This window comes from Oncorhynchus clarkii, chromosome 20 (genome assembly GCF_045791955.1).
Source record: "Oncorhynchus clarkii lewisi isolate Uvic-CL-2024 chromosome 20, UVic_Ocla_1.0, whole genome shotgun sequence".
In the NCBI taxonomy this organism is placed as follows: Eukaryota; Metazoa; Chordata; class Actinopteri; order Salmoniformes; family Salmonidae; genus Oncorhynchus; species Oncorhynchus clarkii.
Genome location: NC_092166.1, coordinates 32,642,052 through 32,661,748, shown reverse-complemented (window position 1 = coordinate 32,661,748; position 19,697 = coordinate 32,642,052). Strand labels below are relative to the sequence as shown.

The 19,697-nt window shown below is 42.6% G+C and overlaps 2 protein-coding genes across 2 annotated transcripts; both read right to left on the bottom strand.

Moving 5' to 3' along the window:
• Positions 1–3: 3 nt before the first annotated feature.
• On the bottom strand, positions 4–3,619 carry LOC139376248 (uncharacterized). Its single transcript, XM_071118580.1, has 4 exons — positions 3,184–3,619; positions 2,622–2,737; positions 2,364–2,448; positions 4–2,241 (listed from the first exon to the last, which is right to left on the bottom strand). Exons 1-4 carry the CDS (start codon positions 3,551–3,553, stop codon positions 1,259–1,261), a joined length of 1,554 nt encoding a protein of 517 aa, XP_070974681.1. The 5' UTR covers positions 3,554–3,619; the 3' UTR covers positions 4–1,258.
• Positions 3,620–3,802: 183 nt separating this feature from the next.
• LOC139376250 (calsequestrin-1-like) lies at positions 3,803–18,693 on the bottom strand. Its single transcript, XM_071118581.1, has 11 exons — positions 18,046–18,693; positions 8,930–9,023; positions 8,336–8,436; positions 8,063–8,174; positions 7,814–7,887; positions 7,576–7,706; positions 6,221–6,266; positions 5,398–5,452; positions 5,173–5,273; positions 4,983–5,057; positions 3,803–4,859 (listed from the first exon to the last, which is right to left on the bottom strand). The coding sequence occupies exons 1-11, from the start codon at positions 18,280–18,282 to the stop codon at positions 4,602–4,604; spliced, it is 1,284 nt and encodes a 427-aa protein (XP_070974682.1). The 5' UTR covers positions 18,283–18,693; the 3' UTR covers positions 3,803–4,601.
• Positions 18,694–19,697: the final 1,004 nt, after the last annotated feature.

The window sequence follows — 19,697 nt, the reverse complement described above, 5'->3', positions numbered from 1 at the left end:
AGATTCACACAACCAGACACTTCTGATGTGTCAATTTTTATAAGGCATTAGTGAAATCAATAATACAAGTGGTGTTTTTTATTGCCAGACAAAAGGGCCAACCACAGTACATACCATAAAACAGACCTTTTCACACAAACGCAGGGAATTACAGTGCATTAGGAAAGTTCAGACCCCTGGACTTTTTCCACATGTTATGTTACAGCCTTATTCTAAAATGGATGAACATTCTCCACCCCCCCCCCCCGAAACAATTTTGGATTATAATTAAAAGCCATGTAGTCATATTTGTTATATCTTCAACAAATCACAAGTCAGAGACATCAGCTTCAATCAAAAAATGATATGAAATAACTTCTCTCTACAGATAATTCAAATGTGTATTTGCAAAATTAAAGGCTGCATCATACTTCCCATTCTTTTAATTTTAAACTAAGTCATGTGTCTTTAGATACTTTTTCCTGTGTAGATGTCAGGGAAGTTTAAGGATGGTGTTTTCCTGACAAAAACAGCATTATGAACAAAGATAAGGAGAGACAGTTGCTGCATTACTATAGTATTTGGCATAATGGTTCAAGATAAAAGTATAAAACAAACATGCAAATTTAAGCCTACCTTTACAACTACTTACAAACCAAAATACACAAAGGAACAATCTGTTTGTATTTACTACAAAGTGAAAAGATGTATCATGAAAACAGATTGTCTGAGAAAGACCTCACACTAAGCTCAGCCCTGGCCAATGTACAACGCTATGTATTCTTCAAAGAGACATGCAACAGTTCCATGTCCATAGTGTTTTGGCCAAAGAAATACAGTGTAAAGACCTAGGGCCAGTTTTCCAGATCCAGATTAAAGCCTAGTCCAGCATGCTCAATACAAAATCTCCATTGCAATAACTTTTTGGTTTAGGACTAGGCATAATCGGTGCATGGAAAAACATTATGGCTATTAATAACATCAGTGTCCACTAAAGCTTTACTCAGATTATCATTCTGGACAATCCAAACCTACGCAGGATGGTTGACTGCCTCATTTCAGATCTTTCCACCCTCCCCATCTTCCGTCATAATGGTTATTTACAATCATAGTATCGTTCAAAAACAACCAATGCTGAACGATAGGTTATAAATGAGGAATGGACATTTAGTAGTTTCAGTTAGAGGTAGATAAGCTTTGTAATGCGGCTTACACAACCAGCCGATAAAGGCTGCTAGGTGCTAATGCTTAGGAACAGCTCTCTTTGTCGGAAAGTGAGCTACTTCGCTGTCACTCCCAAGTGATCAACGCTGTGTTCCTCAAGGTTCCTGAGGATTCTGAAGCTCTTGGAGCAGAAGGAGCAGGTGAAAGGTCTCTCACCTGTGTGAAAGCGCAGGTGAGCCTTCAGATTGTCCCTAAGCCGGAAGCTTTTCCCACACTGGAGGCAGCTGTGAGGCTTGTCCCCCGTGTGGAACCTCTCATGCCTGCGGAGGCTTTTCCGCAGGGCGAACATCTTTGAGCACTGGTAGCATGAATAGGGCTTCTCCCCGTTGTGGAAGCGCTCGTGCCTCCTCAAGATCTTCCTGCGTTTGAAACTCTTCCCGCAGATCTTGCAACCGTAGGAGTGGCTCGGGGAGAGGACGCTTTGAAGCCGCCAGACATCGTTCCCACACTGAGTGAAGCAGCAAAGGCGCCGGCCTGTGTGGAGGCCCTGGTGGGTCTTGAGGTCCTTGGGCATGGGGAACCTCTTGCTGTTGTGACAGTAGCTCCCATTAGCCTTCTTCCCTCCAGGCACCAAAAGCAGGTTCACCAGCAGCACCGAGCAGGCCCTCGTCAATTTGTGCTCCAGGGAGGTCTGGTCCAGCTTGAAATCCACCTTCTTCTTCATCATCATCATCTGGTCCAGCTTGAAGTCCACCTTTTTATTCTTCACCGCAGAGGGAGGGTCCAATGCACCCATAGATGTCAACTTTCTCTTAGCCTGTTCAGGAGCCAAAGCACCATCTGAGGTGGACGGGCTATAGGCTGTCTCCTTTGCGGTGCTGACACTGGCCTGCTGGGGCTCCACCTGGATAGGCTTTTCTTTACAATTTGCCTGTGGTGTTGAATACTGCTCTTCTGCCTTTGGGACCATTTGGCAGATGACTTTAGTCACCCATTCTGTGTTCATTCCATTCTCTGATTCTGTCTTGAGGGGCTGGAGTTTCTGCTTAGTTAAGGAGCTTTGAACAGTACCAGAAAGGTGGTTTGGATACTTAGGGGCTAGAGGACAGAAAATTAAATAGTTGTTAGATGGTAACCTCAACCCTTTATATACAAAGTCTTTCTAACAAACATATGTATGTATCTATAGCTTCACCGCCACCTAGAATTAATGTGCTTACTGGAATAGATAACTTGTTCTCCTTCTGGCTCAGTGGTTGTTGGGGATTCTGGTTCCAGACTGCTCCCCTTCACCATCTCCACATCCTGGCAGATGGATGACAAGCCAAAAAATATAACTACTTAGCTCTTGTAATACAGGTGTCAGCAACTCAAATTAGCCTACACTACAGGTCAAAACGCCATGGGTTATTTTAACAGACACCAAATACATCTTATGGTTCACAAATCACATTAACATCAAACACTGACTCACTGACCTTGTGTTCTAGAACATAGCACTTTAGGTCAGCAGGCTGATTAGCCTCCAGCAGGGTGATATGATGTGCAGGACCCTCCTCACTGCTCACCTTTGAGAAGGAGCACTGTTTTGGGGCTAGAGGGAATGGAAGGGGGGAGAGAAAAGCACACAAACATTCCATTGGTTTGATCAGCACTGACATGCATAACAATGTGGAGGTTAAATAAATCACTAATTGTGCATAACTTTGTTCTTTTTTGCTTCAAATGTTGTTTGCTGACAAATTGTCAGTCATCTATATTTTGCAGTATCCCAATTCCTTCCAACATGTCATAAAAAAAACTGCATTTCAGTCACATTCAGCGAGAATGATAAGACTGAGTCATCACGCAAACTAAACCGTGTTTATTTATCCATATGTGACACAATTTTACATATGGCTCCCCCGAGAACATGATTGTACTACTTGCTAGTTGCAACAAAGTATCCAGCAGCAAGATCCGTTTCATGAGATTGTAAACTGTTTCACTGGGATCTTAACAGCAACAACGTTACAGTGATGAAGAAACACTTTCATATACCAGTTAACTCCTCATCCACTTGAACTCCGATACTGCGAAGACATTTCTTGCCTGACTTTTTGACAGAGTCCACCGTTTGCAGGATTTCATTTTGCTCTGTCTGCCCTTCAATGAGAACGGTGGTTCCTTTAGCAAGGAATTGACACTCGAACAGTTTCGTTATTTCCACGACGGCCACCTTTGTAAGTGAATCCAAAACAGACACAATCTGGGTTTGAAAATTCACGTCGACGGACACAGACATGCTGACAGCTGTTAATGAGCGCACAGTTAAGAAAATGTTGAAGCCAAAAAGCTTGTCACGAAAGTGAACTGTGTTTATATCAACCACATGGTAGGAGAAGCTGGGGGCGTGTCTCTGACGTTCCATCACCAAGTTCGCTCAGCGTCTCGCGCCAAATTCACTTTATTTCCGGGAAAACGTGGTGCGTAATATGGTCATATGTCATCATGTCATATAAAATAAAATAATTCTAACAGTGAGACATATTGCTTTGATCTTTTATCGTTTTATGGTACAGTTTCAATGCATGACAAATAATAGAAATGACGGTTTATTCTCTCTGTCACTCTCGCACACAAGAGCACACATGCGCACAAGAATCCAGAACACCAGTCATTTTTGTATCTTTTTCCAAGCTGTCATTTATTTTAAGACTTTACAGTATGTTTAAGTTTTCTTGTTTAAAAAAATAGAATACTGTTGTTGTTATATTTCTTTATCAGTAGAAAACATCCATGTGATTTACAGCACTTTTCAGTGCACAAGAAGAAAAAAAGCTAACCGCCCTTTTCAAGTAAAGTTACAATAATTTAACTGAGTAGGCTGGTATGACCTTTGACCTGCAGGAAAAGCCGGCTTGCACCCTTGGATTTTACAAGTTGGGAGAGGGGCGAACATTTATTCCAGAGAAATAAAACAAAAATAAAATACATCCAAACAACAAGTTTACAGATGGCCTTAGACTTAAAATGCATTAACAGAGTTAACCCTTCTATTTGTCTGAAATATAAAATCAGAAGCATTAGGTGTTTTTAGGGTAAGTGCTAGTGAATATCCAATAATTCAGTTGTGAAAATATTATTTTCTAAATCAATGTTTTATGTTTTCCCTTTTCATATTGTACTGATGGCAAAGTTACAGGTGTGAATAAAAAATTGACTGGGACTTTGAGAAAGTACTGTATTTTATGAATTCAAAGCAAATGGAGTTTAGGATAGCTTGGGAAATGGAACAATCTTTTTGAAAGATGCTCTGAGTGAGGATGTTGAAAACATGAAGATGTCCATAAGAGCTGACAGATTTAACCTAATGACTTATTTCAACAGAGAACAAGGAAGATTTGAGGAAGGTGATGATGTTGATTGGCCAGATTATGTTATATTGGCCAGATTTATACATTGATGACATCAACAATTTACTCATCATCATCATCATCATCGTCATCGTCGTCATCCTCGTCGTCGTCATCATCATCATCGTCATCATCGTCGTCGTCATCGTCGTCGTCATCATCATCGTCATCATCATCATCATCGTCATCATCATCATCATCATCGTCGTCATCATCATCTGGATCAATTTCATCGGACAGAACATCTTCGATCCATTCCTCAAGCTCATCTGCGCTTGGCAGGTCGTCATCATCGTCGATTTCCATCCATACACTGTCAGCCTATAGAGAGAGACACAAAGTAATTCCGTTCCAAAAATAGACTATTGGATTTTTTTTAAAGCTAGTGGAACCACATGGCTCCTCGTACATGACAATTTGGATCATAACAGGAACGTTACTCACATCTTCAACATCCACAACACCAATCTGGGGAGAGCCCAGGTCAATTCCAAAAGTCTTCTCCCAGTATGGGACAAGCTTAAAGAGGGAGGAAAATATTTCAGGAAGAAAGCAACAGCAATTAGAATCTCATATCTTTGGATAGATGGATCTTATTGTATTGATAAGTGACCAACCATGACCATGATCTTACCAGGGGGAAATCATCTGGGTCAATCCAGACAATGCTGAGGTTGGGATTATCATTGTGCTCCTCTGCTACTTCCTTCAGGATTTCCAGAAACTCAAAACCGTCTGGGAAGTCAAAGGTCAAGGGTTAAATGCACATTAAGCCTTGTGAAACCCCTCTTGCTGAAAATGGTTCATTCCTCCCCTACCCAGTCCTATTGACTCATTAGTTGCTCCTTTGGTTCTGTACCTGGGTCATCCTCCTCTGCGAAAGCAATGATGTGCTCGCCATCGATGTCGTCCTCCTAAGAAAAGTATGCAAAGGGAGATGGGGAATATAGAATGCATCGAGCTGAATCCACCGAGCTGTCTGTTGAAACTACTAGCACACAGCTCGGACACCCATGCATACCCCCACAAGACATGCACACCCCACAAAACAGAGGTCTCTTCACAATCCCCAAGTCCAGAAAATACTTTGGGAGGTGCACAGTACTACATACAGCCATGACTACATGGAACTCTATTCCACATCAGATTACTGATGAAAGCAGTATAATCAGATTTAAAAATCAAGATTAAAAATATACCTTATGGAACAGCGGGAACTGTGAAGAGACAAACACGAAGGTACAGACACACGCATACGCACCCAAGCGCTAGCACACGCACTTTACACACACATACAGTACATTGTAATATTGTTGTATGGTGGTATTATACTATTTGTATTGTAGATATGTAGTGGTGTAATAATGTTATATGATGTACTGATTTATATGTAATGTAAGTACCTTAATATGTTTGGACCCCAGGAAGAATAGCTGCTGCCTTGGCAGCAGCTAATGAGGATCATATGCATATATGCATATAGACTACCCACTGGCCACAGATGGCAACAACACTGATTCAACCTGTTTGTGCCCAGTGAGTACCTACAAGTATATTTCCATCAGTATCTGCACATTTAGGCCACATAAATACTTAGCTTAGCTTATCAATTACAATTGGGGAGGTATGCTTCCATTTTGTTTTGTAGGGTGATTTTTATGGGAATAGTTTGTATAGCTTACCCAGATCTCATACATGTTATCTGGTTCCATCTTCCTCATGGTTGGTCTGCAAAGAAATAGGATGCAATGTATTTTTTTATTGTTCATTGAGGAAGTTAACACTTTTGAAATTTGGGATTCTATTACTTAGCATATTTTCTAAGTTTTCCTTTTCTGCAATGTACATGATTTCCAGTGCTCTATTTGTGACACACAAGTTGTGAATGGGTTGGTGGTCGCTAGACTTGTTGCTGAATGTTATGGATTATTCTCCTATCGTTTGGTAATGATTGACGCCAGAGCTACTGAAGGTACAAGGACCGAGGACACACTGTGATTCTGTAGCAGCTGGCAAAGTCACTGTCTTTTGTTTTGACTTCGTTCAAACCTCTCGGGTTGATGTTTAGATAACATTTAGTATTGTCTCCAAGAGGCCCGTTAGACATTTGTCCTGGAGGTGTCTCTCAGTTGCAACTGTTGATCTTGATTGATATTATCAACGACTGCTCGCCTTTTGGTTCACCTAAAAATTCCCTTTACACCTAGTTATAGGACCTGGGGTTTTTACTGGTCAAATCACACACGCCAGGACAAAATGCTTGGCTCTCCTCATCATACACTATATATTCAAAAGGAAGTGGACACCCCTTCAAATGAGTGGATTCGGCAATTTCAGCCACACCCGTTGCTGACAGATGAACAAAATCGAGTACACAGCCATGCAATGTCTGATGGACTAATCTGGGTTTGGCGGATGCCAGGAGAACGCTACCTGCCCCAATGCATAGTTCCAACTGTATAATTTGGTGGAGGAATAATGGTCTGGGGCTGTTTTTTATTGTTCGGACTAGGCCCCTTAGTTGCAGTGAAGGGAAATCTTTACGATACAGCATACAATGACATTCTAGATCATTCTGTGTTTCCAACTTTGTGGCAAAAGTTTGGGGAAGGCGTTTTCCTGTTTCAGCATGACAATGCCCCAATGCACAAAGCGAGGTCCATACAGAAATGGTTTGTCGAGATCAGTGTGGAAGAACTTGACTGGCCTGCACAGAGCCCTGACCGCAACTCCTTCCAACACCTTTGGGATGTATCGGAAAGCCGACTACGAGCCAGGCCTAATCGACCAACATCAGTGCCCAACCTCACTAATGCTCTTGCGGCAGAATGGAAGCAAGTCCCTGCAGCAATGTTCCAACATCTAGTGGAAAGCCTTCCCAGAAGAGTGGAGGCTGTTATAGCAGCAAAGGGGGGGGACCAACTCCATATGAATGCCCATGATTCTGGAATGAGATGTTTGACGAGCAGGTGTCCACACACATCTGGTCAAGTAGTGTATATTGTGCCATTCTGGCCACCGTGTTCATGAATCCCACCTGTCGTGATCCTCAATGTATGCAACAAGTTCCTCCTCTGTGTAGGGTTTTCCAGGGATGACTATGGGTTCATCTATGAAGGGCTCATAGAAGTCCACTTCATTCACCTTCAGGCCCAGATCTTTGGCAACCTGGAACACAGAGGATTGGTCAGAAAGAGCAATGGGTTACTTTTTGAGTGGAGTGCAGCTCCGTTGTAATTTTTAGGATGTAGTTGTTAGTGGGTAAGGTTGTTCACCTTGGGAGTGAATGTAGCAAAGAACTTGATGTGTGGATGGAACTCCTCAGCCGCGTCCACATAGGCCAAATAATCTGAAATGTTACAGGCACCTGTTAAGACCCTATTCAATATCTTGATAATTCCAATATTTAGTTGACAAATACATTGTTTTATCCATAAAATATTATACACATGAGCAGACTTATACCGTACAGTAAAAACATGTGCGAAATTACAATGTCAAAGGAATAGATTATAGATTCTTACGTTCGGACTTTTCACTCTTAAAGTAGCCCACCAGTTTGATGTCCTCCTCATTGTTGTGGAAACCTTTAACTTCTCCATCTTTCTCAATGATCTCAACGGGGTCTTCAAGAACCTAGAACAGAGTAAAAGGGAGATATAAGGTGGAGGGAGATAATGGTGAGGGGAAAGAGAAATAAACAGTACAGGATATATCAGAAGTGGACAAATAGTCGGTTTCTACAAGTTGCAGCTAGGTAAAAGAGGGCATCACTGGGTGACATTATTCTCACGTACATCAAATATGAACTCCACAATTGTGTCTGCAGCAAGCTCCCCATCGTACTCAATGATCTCGTCCTCGGTGAAGATATAGATGCTGTCAACCTCCTCCAGTCCTGAGGAGAAAACAGAAGTTCAACTCAGGGGTTACATATACCCTTAAATCCACTAGAGGTCAGGCTTTCTTATGGGCTGCCTTAGCACAGTGACACAAGGGGTGCATCTCAAGGGGTGCATCTCAATAGTCTTGTGGCTTAAATTTGTTGTTTCCTTTCCTTCATCATCACGGAGATGAAATCATTAAAAAGGTGATGTCTCGGTGGGTGATAGACGTCCACCATCCACCATCTCTTAAAGTATGTTTCCTGATCGGTGCAGATGAAGGAGGCAAGACGCAGAGAGGAATCCACTTATGACTATTGAGATGCATCCAGTGAGACAGGTCAGGTAGTTTAGTTTATTAGGTAGTTTTGTCCACCTGGTCAGTGGTGATGCTTAGATGGATCGTGTTGAAAGATGGTAACATTTCATCATAACTGACCTCAGAACTTGAAATGGTCAAACGAATCTTGAATAAAGGTAATAGTGTCCATTTCAGTGTGTATTTACCTAGTTTCTTAGCAACAATACTGCCCTTCTTTTCATCAACAAGGCAGAATCCAATTTCCTCATCGTCAAGGTCGTCAAGGACCTGAGCTGCAAGCTGTGAAATAAGATAATATGTCATATAACTGAAGACACACAGTGGCACCCTTAAGCCTGAGCAGGAATATCTTCTGTGTCATGTGTGGACAACTTATAAGGACTTATGGGGAGTTTGTTTTCAATGATTATTTATCAGTGTTCTGTAAGGACATATATATATGCGTTCACTTCCACGCCCTCAGTTTTGTGGGTTTGCTGGAGGGATAGGTGTTGTACTCAGTTTACTGTGTACACACTAAAGTAAACAAAAATGTTGCTGTCTTCTCTTATGTCTTGTCTTATTTCACACATATTTCCCTCCAGTTCCACCACCATAAAAGCCTGGGACTCAGAGCGCTGTCCGTGCACTTTCTAAATCTGTGTGAAACTTGACCGTTATGTCTGACAACCAGTTCAACCAATGATGTTGCCACATCTGTGGCATGCATACAGAGGGGGCGGGATAACAGTTCTGCAGACTGTGTTGGGGTAACTTGGTGTTCGGATAGCAACAGGTGCAACCCTGCTTTCACAGATCTCTCCTCACACTTCATAAAGGAGGTGCAGGCACCCACACACACACACACACACACACACACACACACACACACACACACACACACACACACACACACACACACACACACACACACACACACACACACACACACATATTATGTACCTGTTTTGATATTATATTAAAGATATTATGTGTCTTTAGTTCTGAGTAAATAGAAAACAGTGGCCCGAATATCAGAGCTGAATTATTATACAGTGTTATAATAGTATAATAGCAGACTGTCCCGGGAAAGTTGACTTTCAGTATCCACACTATTTACTTCTCAGATTAAAAGGTTTTACCCTGTAGACACGTCCCACTGGGCACAAACTGGTTGAATCAACGTTGTTCCTATGTCATTTCAACAACATGAACATATCTTATGACGTTGAATCAACGTGGAAAAGTCATCAACCTTTCACCCAACCGTTGACCTAAATCCAATGACATGGTTCGATTTTTGTTGTTGATTTCACATTAGTTGACCACTCAAATCAAAATTAAATCAAAACTAGACATTGAACTGACGTCTCTGCCCAGTGGGTTATCTGTCCATATTTGTCATGGGGAGGGGTATTCAAATGAAGAGGTCCTAAGGGGGTCAGGCCCTAGATATGCCTGATAAACAGATTGAGGGCTAAACTCAGCTAATGGCTTTTAGCCAAACAGATTACTACAGCTATATAAGGTTGCTGTGTGGGGCCATGAGTTGACAAGAGGACAGATTTCTTGCCTGACTGCAAGGGGAGAGTTCGCTTTATGACAAATCAGGGAAGGGGTCTAAAAGAGCTGACATGCTCTCTCTCCTCTTCTATTCCCGTTGACTGACCTAGAGTACACCCTCTCTCTCAGCAATAGACCAAAACAGAGTGCACAGCACATTAGTTTCACAGAATGTCATGACACTACTATCTAGCCTACAACACCCATAGAGGGGAATCAGGGCAAAAGATCCCAGGCCCAGCTAACAATGTTCTATCTACCCTATACATATAAAAGATACACAGCATACTAGTGCTCAAACCAACAGCAATCCGAGTTGACTCTAGATGCTCCAGATTGAGTAAGTACTCTGTAAGAAGCAACACAGCAGTATACAGTACATTTGGAAAGTATTCAGATCCCTTGACCTTTTCCACATTTTGTTACTTTACAGCCTTATTCTAAAATTGATTAAATTGCTTTTTTCCCTCATCAATCTAGACACAATACCCCATGATGGGAAAGCAAAAACAGGATTAGGAATGTTTGCAAATGTATTAAAAGAACAACTGAAATATCACATTCACATAAGTATTCAGACCCTTTACTCAGTACTTCGTTGGCAGCGATTACAGCTTCGAGTCTTCTTGGGTATGATGCTACAAGCTTGGCACACCTGTATTTGTGGAGTTTCTCCCATTCATCTGCAGATCTCCTCAAGCTCTGTCAGGTTGGATGGGGTGCGCCACTGCACAACTATTTTCAAGTCTCTACAGAGATGTTCGATCGGGTTCAAGTCCGGGCTCTGGCTGGGCCACACAAAGACATTCAGAGACTTGTCCCAAATAAAGTCCTGCGTTGTCTTGGCTGTGTGCTTAGTGTAGTTGTCCTGTTTGAAGGTGAACCTTTGCCCCAGTTTGAGGTCATGAGTGCTCTGGAGCAGGTTTTCATCAAGGAGCTCTTTGTATTTGGCTCCGTGCATCTTTCTCTCGATCCTAAATAGTCTCCCAGTCCCTGCCGCGGAAAAACATCCCCACAGCATGATGCTGACACCACCTGCTTCAACGTAGGGATGGTGCCAGGTTTCCTCCAGACGTGACACTTGGCATTCAGGCCAAAGAGATCAATCTTGGTTACATCAGACAAGAGAATCTTGTTTCTCATGGTCTGAGAGTCCTTTAGGTACCTTTTGGCAAAGTCAAAGCGGGTTGTTGTGTGCCTTTTACTGAGGATTGGCTTCCGTCTGGCCACTCTAACATAGAGGCCTGATTGGTGGAATGCTGCAGAGATGGTTATCCTTCTGGAAGGTTCTCCCATCTCCACAGAGGAACTCTGGAGCTCTGTCAGAGTGACCATCAGGTTCTTGGTCACCTCCCTGACCAAGGCCCTTCGCCCCCGAATGCTCAGTTTGGCTGGGTGGCCAGCTCTAGGAAGAGTCTTGGTGGTTCCAAACTTCTTCCATTTAAGAATGATGGAGGCCATTGTGTTCTTGGGGACCTTCAATGCTGCAGACATTTTTTGGTACACTTCCCCAGATCTGTGCCTCGACACAATCCGGTCTCGGGCTTTATGGATAATTCCTTCGACCTCATGGCTTGATTTTTGCTCTGACATGCACTGTCAACTGTGGGACCAAATATAGAGAGGTGTGTGCTTTTCCAAATCATGTCCAAGCAATTGAATTTACCACAGGTGGACTCCAATCAAGTTGTAGAAACATCTCAAGGATGATCAATGGAAACAGGATGCACCTGAGCTCAATTTTGAGTCTCATAGCAAAGGGTCTGAATACTTATGTAAAAACCTGTTTTCACTTTGTCAATTTCCGGTATTTAATCTATTTTAGAATAAGGCTGTAACGTAAGAAAATGTGCAAAAAGGGAAGGGGTCTGAATACTCAGAACGCACTGTAGGACGAACAAACAGCCACAACAGCAGCACTGGATAAATATAGACCCAAAGCCACACCGACCCAGGACTATTTTGGCAAGGTGCTGGTGACGCTCAAGTCTCTAGGATCTGCTGACAGTTACAGTACTGCATCTGTCAGTCAGCCAGCCCAGTTAGCCGACACCGCAGTACTGAGGCCAAATCCTGCTATACTGCCCCCAACCTTGGGCTAGGCCTCAATGTCTATAACATAAAGAGGAAAGGGGGGGTGAACACGCATTCTCAGATGATGATTAACATATCATTAATCAAAACACCCTGATGAGTAGGCATATGTCTCACACGCACACGCACCTGCGTACATGCAAATACACACACCCACACATGCACGTGTTCGTTCCCTGAAGTGTTTGTTTCCAACTGTGGCACCTTGTCATGGCACCATTTCCAAAAGGTGTTTTATATCTCCATCAGACTTTGCTCTATTTGTTGACTATTCAATCTCCTGTTGATTAAATGAGTCCAAGGAAAACAAAACCATACAACTCCTTAAGAGGCAACAGTCTCAAAATAGATTCTCCACCATCAGAGCTGTGTTGTGTTTCTCTTTCGGGAATGATGGGAGTTGTAGTCCAAAGTAGTCAAATTGCAGTCCTATAAAGCCGGTCCAGTCCTGGCAGAGCTGGATTTGAGAGGATTAGCTCATTGGCCAGCATGACAAAAGAAAACGGCAGCCTCTACGGTAGGCCCTGTATGTCAGAAGTCCTAAGAGATACACTTCTTTAAGAATTGTACTGATTGCCACCAGTCAATATTTTATTTATATTTTGTTTATTTAACCTTTATTTAACTAGGCAAGTCAGTTAAGAACAAATTCTTATTTACAATGGCAGCCTACCCCAGCCAAATCCTAACCCGGACGACGCTGGGCCAATTGTACACAGCCCTATGGGACTCTCAATCACAGCCGGGTGTGATACAGCCTGGAATCGAACCAGGGTGTAGTGAATTCTCTATCATTGAGATGCAGTAACTTAGACCGTTGCGCCACACGGGAGCGCCATAACAGCCTTTTCTTCTCAGTTTCACACCATCCAGGGGGCCTATGGGTCTCACTGCTGAATGAGGTAATGTTTCATGCCTTACATTCTTGACATCCGTATTGCTCAGATTAAGATTACTCCAACCTAAATTTGACTTTGCTTTTAACCCAACCCCTCTGAAAGTGGACAGAACATTAGGAACACCTTCCTACTATTGAGTTCCACCCTATTTTGCTCTCAGAACAGCCTCAACTTGTCATGGCATAGACTCAACAAGGTGCCGAAAGCGTTCCACAGGGATGCTGGCCCATATTGACTCCAATGCTTCCCACAGTTGTGTCAAGTTGGCTGGATGTCCTTTGGGTGGTGGACCATTCTTGATACACACAGAAAACTGTTGAGTGCGAAAACCCCAGTAGCGTTGCAGTTCTTGACACGCTCAAACCGGTGCGCCTGGCACCTACTACCATACCCCATTCAAAGGCACTTAAATATTTTGTCTTGGCCATTCACCCTGCAAATGGCAAGCTTATACAATCAATGTCTCAATTGTCTCAAGGCCTAAAATTCCTTCTTTAACCGGTCTCCTCCCCTTTAACTGCACTTGATTGCGTTCAACAGTCTATGTCATGGAAAATGCCAGTGTTCCTAATGTTTTGTACACACATATACATAGACACTGTACATATACAGGTTTTGGAGAGGGGGGGGGGGGGGGGTGCCACACTGGGCTTCCAGGGAGCTGTTGTTGTGGGTGGTTGGGTCAAGGTTTTGATACCAGCAACCCTACGGTTGCCAACTCACTTCGTGACAGATTTTTCCCATCGGGAAATGGCAACCCTTCAGTTGCTGGTTCGCCTCTAACCGCTAGACTACCTGCCACCCACAGACATGAGGGAATGTTTTATTTATTTTACTAGGCAAGTTAGTTAAGAACAAATTCTTATTTTCAATGAAGGCCTAGGAACAGTGGGTTAACTGCTGTGCTCAGGGGCAGAACAACAGATTTTCACATTGTCAGTTCAGGGATTCGATCTTGCAACCTTTCGGTTACTTGTCCAACGCTCTAACCACTAGGCTACCCTGCCGCCCCAGGGTATATGATATATGTATATGTAGTGAGGGGCGTACTTCAAAGGACATGGTCACATAAGGAGACACAGACTCCCGCTCCCACACACACACACACACACACACACACACACACACACACACACACACACACACACACACACACATGCACACACACAGTCATACACACATATCAACATAGAAATATGCCCATGTACACACATCTGGGTCAACTCAACGTACCAATATGTACAAAATATTCAGTCATGCACATTTCTGATAGATGTCAGATCAGCTGATGACTTGAGGTCCTGCTACTTCTGTCCGTGTCATGTTTGAGACATAGACAGTTTGACCATTCCTCAAAGACATGCCCATCCCTACCATTATCCCATTTCATCTAAGACCACAAAACCATGAGTCAGTCTTAAAACAATACATCTCAGGGACATTTCCAGCAACCAACAGACTCCTGGCTAGAGGGCCACATGTAACAAATTTGTCCACTTTGGGGGGGACAAAGTTTAATGATGATTTTCATTATTAAGGTCCATGTCTGTTGGTTATATTTTGGTATGACAGCCATGTGTTGGAGGTAGCTAAATGTGGTTATCACTGCATTATATGTTATGACCCTTATGCGGTTAGTTGGGCCAACAGGATTGAGGGTATGAAATGTCATTTTGTATTATCAGGGAACAATCTTCTCAATCCAAGGCAATTGACATAAGGTATGAAACAATTGGAATGGTAATGACATACCTATGGGCCCACCTGGGGCAGGGGTGGGGTCAAATGTCATACATGTATTCATTTTGGGGAATTTCGAGCCAGAATGGACAGTATTGGGATTTGCTCTATTATCACATGGTACCCTAGATGATGAACTACACCAAATTACACACAGAACAAGGAGAGCCATTTATTTATTTTTAAGGTTTATAGAGACGTCATAGATTTTGTCAATGATCAGTCCCAGGAGCCTATTTTCAAGATGGCCGCCATTAATTTCAATGGAAAGGAACTGCATTTTGGGGTGGCAGGTAGCCTAGTGGTTGCTGAATCTAATCCCCGAGCTGACAAGGTAAAAATATGTTGTTCTGCCCCTGAACAAGGCAGTTAACCCACTGTTCCCCGATAGGCCGTCATCGTAAAATAAGAGTTTGTTCTGTACTGACTTGCCTAGTTAATAAAAGGTAACATTTTGCATGGCCATAACTTAATGATTGATGTAATAAGACCAATAATGGCTTAAAATGTGTGTAACAATGAGGATGTCCCAAGTATGTCAGTTAAATGTATTTAGCAAATTATTACCAGAATAGTGATAAAAACATGCCAAAAAACCTGTCAGAATTGCAGAGTTTTGTATCTGCATAAAGTACATTAGATTAAAACACTTAGAAAATGTTCTAGAAGCATTCACTGATGTCTAATAATTAAAACAATACGCAATATGATTCTATAAATTGTGCTAACATCAAGAAATATGAAGTGAAACCTACCCCGTACATTGCACCCTGATATGCATCACGTCCAGCAAAGACATACAGCTAACCCATTTTCACAAAATGTGCACCAAACAATACATAAAGCTAGGAAAAGTCTAAACAATGATGCCTAGCTATTGCTAATTTAACCATAGGGTACACATTTTCCAATATGGCCGCCAACTAGCTCCATTGGTTTAAATTAGATTGGTCTGTCATTGCCACAATTCTTTCAATAATAGGTGGAATATGGTTAATGATAATAAAAAGTATATTATAGATATGCAGATAACATGTATATTGTAGTATAGGGTCTACTGAAATATACATTATTAGTGGCTGCTAAGGGTTGTCGAGGGTATCAGCAATGGCCCAATTGCTAAAAAGCTGGACTTTTTCTAATTTCTAGTAAATTTATCAACCAGCCACTGAACTAATGGCTCCAAAATGATTAGCTAACATAAAGTAAGCTCCAAAAAGTATTATTTTGTGCCCAATAAAAATGAATGGTAAATAATGTATTGTGTCATTTTGGAATCACTTTAATTGTAAATAAGAATAGAATGTGTTTGTAAACACTTCTACATTCATGTGGATGCTAATCTGATTACGGATAATGGTAAATGAATTGTGAATAATGATGAGAGAGAAAGTTACAGATGCACAAATATCATACATTACTTACCATTCATTTCTATTGGGCATAAAATAATCTGAAACACAACTGAAACAAACAGCAAAAGCACCCTACAAATGTGTAAACTTGATTTAGTGATTGTGTGTTATGAATATGGGGCCAAATACTTAACTTTTTACTACTTTAAAAAATATATAAGGGAATTTGTCCCAATACTTTTGGTCCTCTAAAATGTGGAGACAATGTACAGAAAGTTCTGTAATTTCTAAACGGTTCCACTGACATGGATGAAAATACCCTCAAAATAAAGCTGACAGTCTGCACTTTAACCTCATAGTCATTGTGTCATTTCAAATCTAAAGTGCTGGAGTACAGAGCCAAAAAAATGAGCTCACTGTATTTCATTAAATAACTTGTAAAGTTGAAGGTCAAAGAGCATAATTTTAAAATCTTGATGGTCAGGGACAGAAAAGATTCTAATCACCAATGCTCCTTTTTTAGAGATGATTGTGTTTACCTAAATATTTGTGTTAACTTGCTGGGACAACTCAGCAAATGACAGTGCACGCCTTTTATTTTAGCTGAGTAATGCTGAGTACTATTACAGGTGGCAACTATAAAACCAATACGCTACTAGATTTTGATCTGTCATACTTTGTAACATTGTTTCAATGATGTGCCAGTTTAGGTAAATCATTAGATCTGTTAGCAAAAATGAACCAAATTCCATTTAAGATGAGATCCACCCAATAGAATGTCATGTCGTTTTCAATAAGCATGTGAATATTCCTTTATCAGCAACAATATACAAGTGTGAAAAACTAAAAAATATACTATTTTGGAGTGGCTATCATATAAAAATTTGATTATGGGCTTGTGGAGAACAATTTAATACCATCAAACCTTTGCCACCCCAAAGTGGATGAATGTTTCTGCAGGCCCATGGACTATATCTCGTCTGCCTCTACCCATCTACCTTGATGACTAATTCAGCATCTAAACAGCCTTTAAAATGTAATTAACTTTGTCCAATTCAATTTAATAGTCTGACCCTTGCAACTGTTGCTTCTGATCTCTTGCCTTGAACATCTTAATTTCAATCATCATCTTTGTTGTGAAAATTGTCGCAAAGGTCACATTTGAGTTGTTATGCCCTTAACAACAACACTTAGTTAGTTACCTGTCAATGCTGTCTGTATCCACCTAGCCCTTATTACACACTTCTTTCACAGTCCATAATGTCTCAACGCATTGATCAATTATAGCAGAGATGGTGCATCCCTACCCAGGCACTGTGTCCCACTTCTACCTCCCAGTTACCCCTTCCCTTCCCTCTCCTCACCATCCCCCACCCAGTTGCCCGAGTCCTCCCAAACACCTGACCCAGTCTTCCCAGCCCTCTGACCCAGTCCTTCCAGCCCCTGATCCAATCCTCCCAGCCCCCTGACCCTGTTTTCCCAGCCCCCTGGCCCTGTTTTCCCAGCCCTCTGACCAAGTCCTCCCAGCCCCTGATCCAGTCCTCCCAGTCCCCTGACCCTGTTATCCCAGTCCCCTGACCAAGTCCTCCCAGCCCCCTGACCAAGTCCTCCCAGCCCTCTGACCAAGCCCTCCCAGCCCCCTGATCAGGTTCTCCCAGTCCCCTGACCCACCTCTAGGGCCAGCTCCTCGATCTCAAACTGTTTCTGGGAAACGGTGTCTGTTCCGGGATGCTCATGGTAGTACAGAACCATCACATCATACTTCTTCATCTCAGACTTGTAGTTCTTGGCAGTCAGCTCGATGACCCGGTCCGTGCCATCGTACTCAGGGAAGTCCAAACCCTCCTCACCCCATGACGGTCCCCCGCAAGACAGAAGGACTGCCACAACCACCCAGCTCCAATTCATGTTTCCTTACTTATTTGGGAATTAATATAGTTTCAATGAGTTAAAAAAAAGAATAAATAAATAAATAATTTGATAAAAATGAGGAAGGACGTCCAATCCCCACCACCCAGAACAGAGCAAGACCAACTCCTGAGCCCCCCTTATTAAACCCCCTGACACAGGGAGCTGGAGACAGGGCAGAGTGAGCGAGAGGGGGTGGGCTTAATTCTGGATGTAGGTGTGTGTGTGTGTGTGTGTGTGTGTGTGTGTGTGTGTGTGTGTGTGTGTGTGTGTGTGTGTGTGTGTGTGTGAAATAAGGTGGGAGGGGATTAGAGCGGCTGCTGAGGTGACAGGGCTGACGAGAGTAAGGGACCGATCCTACATGCGTGCATGAGTGTGTGTGTGCGTGTGCCTGCATCTGCGTGTTTGTGTGGCAGGTTAAAAGTAGGTGGCATAAGAGAGGAGGAACAGCCCCCCCCCCCCCCTTCTTCAATAAAGAAGAGGATTGTGAAAGATGGAGCGTTTGAAATAGAAAGAAGTGATTGAATGACAGTCCACTACCTAGAGGGAGACAAATGAAGAGAGACTAGGAATGATGGGCAGGGGGATGGTCAGAGATAGTCCTGGAGATCAGAGACACTTTTCCCATATTTAGTTAAGATGGGCTCCGATCCTGGCTAAAAATAATAGATGTAGGACGATGAGGGACATGTTGGCAGGGGTGCTGGTATCCAGTTTGCTTCTCTTGGCACTGGCCCGGCACTACAATGTGGCACTAGGATACACAGGGACAGGGGTTTAGAGGTAAGGGTGACGCTTCTGGTTTGGTGTCACTAGACATAAAATACGTAGGTCAGTTAGCCTGCCCTGGGGGCTAATCAGTCTTGACTCCGTGATAACCAACAGATAGTTTTACTATGGTAAAAGCATTTTTATTTTGTCTGTGCTCTGTGAATTTGTCGACTTGCAAGTGTCTGTCTGTGTGTGTGTGTGTGTTGCCTGTGAGATAAGTTTACAAATTGAAAGGGGAGAGGTGAGTTATAAATACAAGTATGCTACATGATCTCATACTAACTCCCCCTTCCTTAGGTATTCAGTGGCTAGCAGTGCTAATTCCTATTTAGTCACCTCCGGCCCTTGTGGAGAGGGATATGAGGGGGAACGGAATGTAGAAATGGGGAATGTGTACTGTAAGGGGACAGGGAGACAGGAGGAGTGTTGACTGGGATGCCAAGCATATCTGGTTGACTGTAGAAAATGAAGGCCGTTTGCTTAACCCATGGCCTGTTACACTTCGTTTGTTACTGTATCTGAGAGAAATAAAGGGAAAGGAGTGTTTTTTGGGGGGGAGGTCCTTTGAAAACTCACACAATATGGCTTTTGTAAGCCTTGTGTATTTCAAACAACTGTGTATCCTAATGTGTCCTCATTGGTGT

What these genes read in the sequence shown, in the direction of transcription:
- LOC139376248 (XM_071118580.1), bottom strand. Translation starts at nt 3,553, where the DNA reads ATGGAACGTCAGAGACACGCCCCCAGCTTCTCCTACCATGTGGTTGAT. An exon ending in AGTGGATGAGGAGTTAACTG is followed by an intron (nt 2,738 to 3,183) that starts GTATATGAAAGT and finishes CATTCCCTCTAG; the next exon opens with CCCCAAAACAGTGCTCCTTC. An exon ending in AGAACAAGTTATCTATTCCA is followed by an intron (nt 2,242 to 2,363) that starts GTAAGCACATTA and finishes TCTGTCCTCTAG; the next exon opens with CCCCTAAGTATCCAAACCAC.
- LOC139376250 (XM_071118581.1), bottom strand. Translation starts at nt 18,282, where the DNA reads ATGAATTGGAGCTGGGTGGTTGTGGCAGTCCTTCTGTCTTGCGGGGGA. An exon ending in TTGTGGAGTTCATATTTGAT is followed by an intron (nt 8,175 to 8,335) that starts GTACGTGAGAAT and finishes ACTCTGTTCTAG; the next exon opens with GTTCTTGAAGACCCCGTTGA. An exon ending in ATAACATGTATGAGATCTGG is followed by an intron (nt 5,453 to 6,220) that starts GTAAGCTATACA and finishes TACTTTTCTTAG; the next exon opens with GAGGACGACATCGATGGCGA.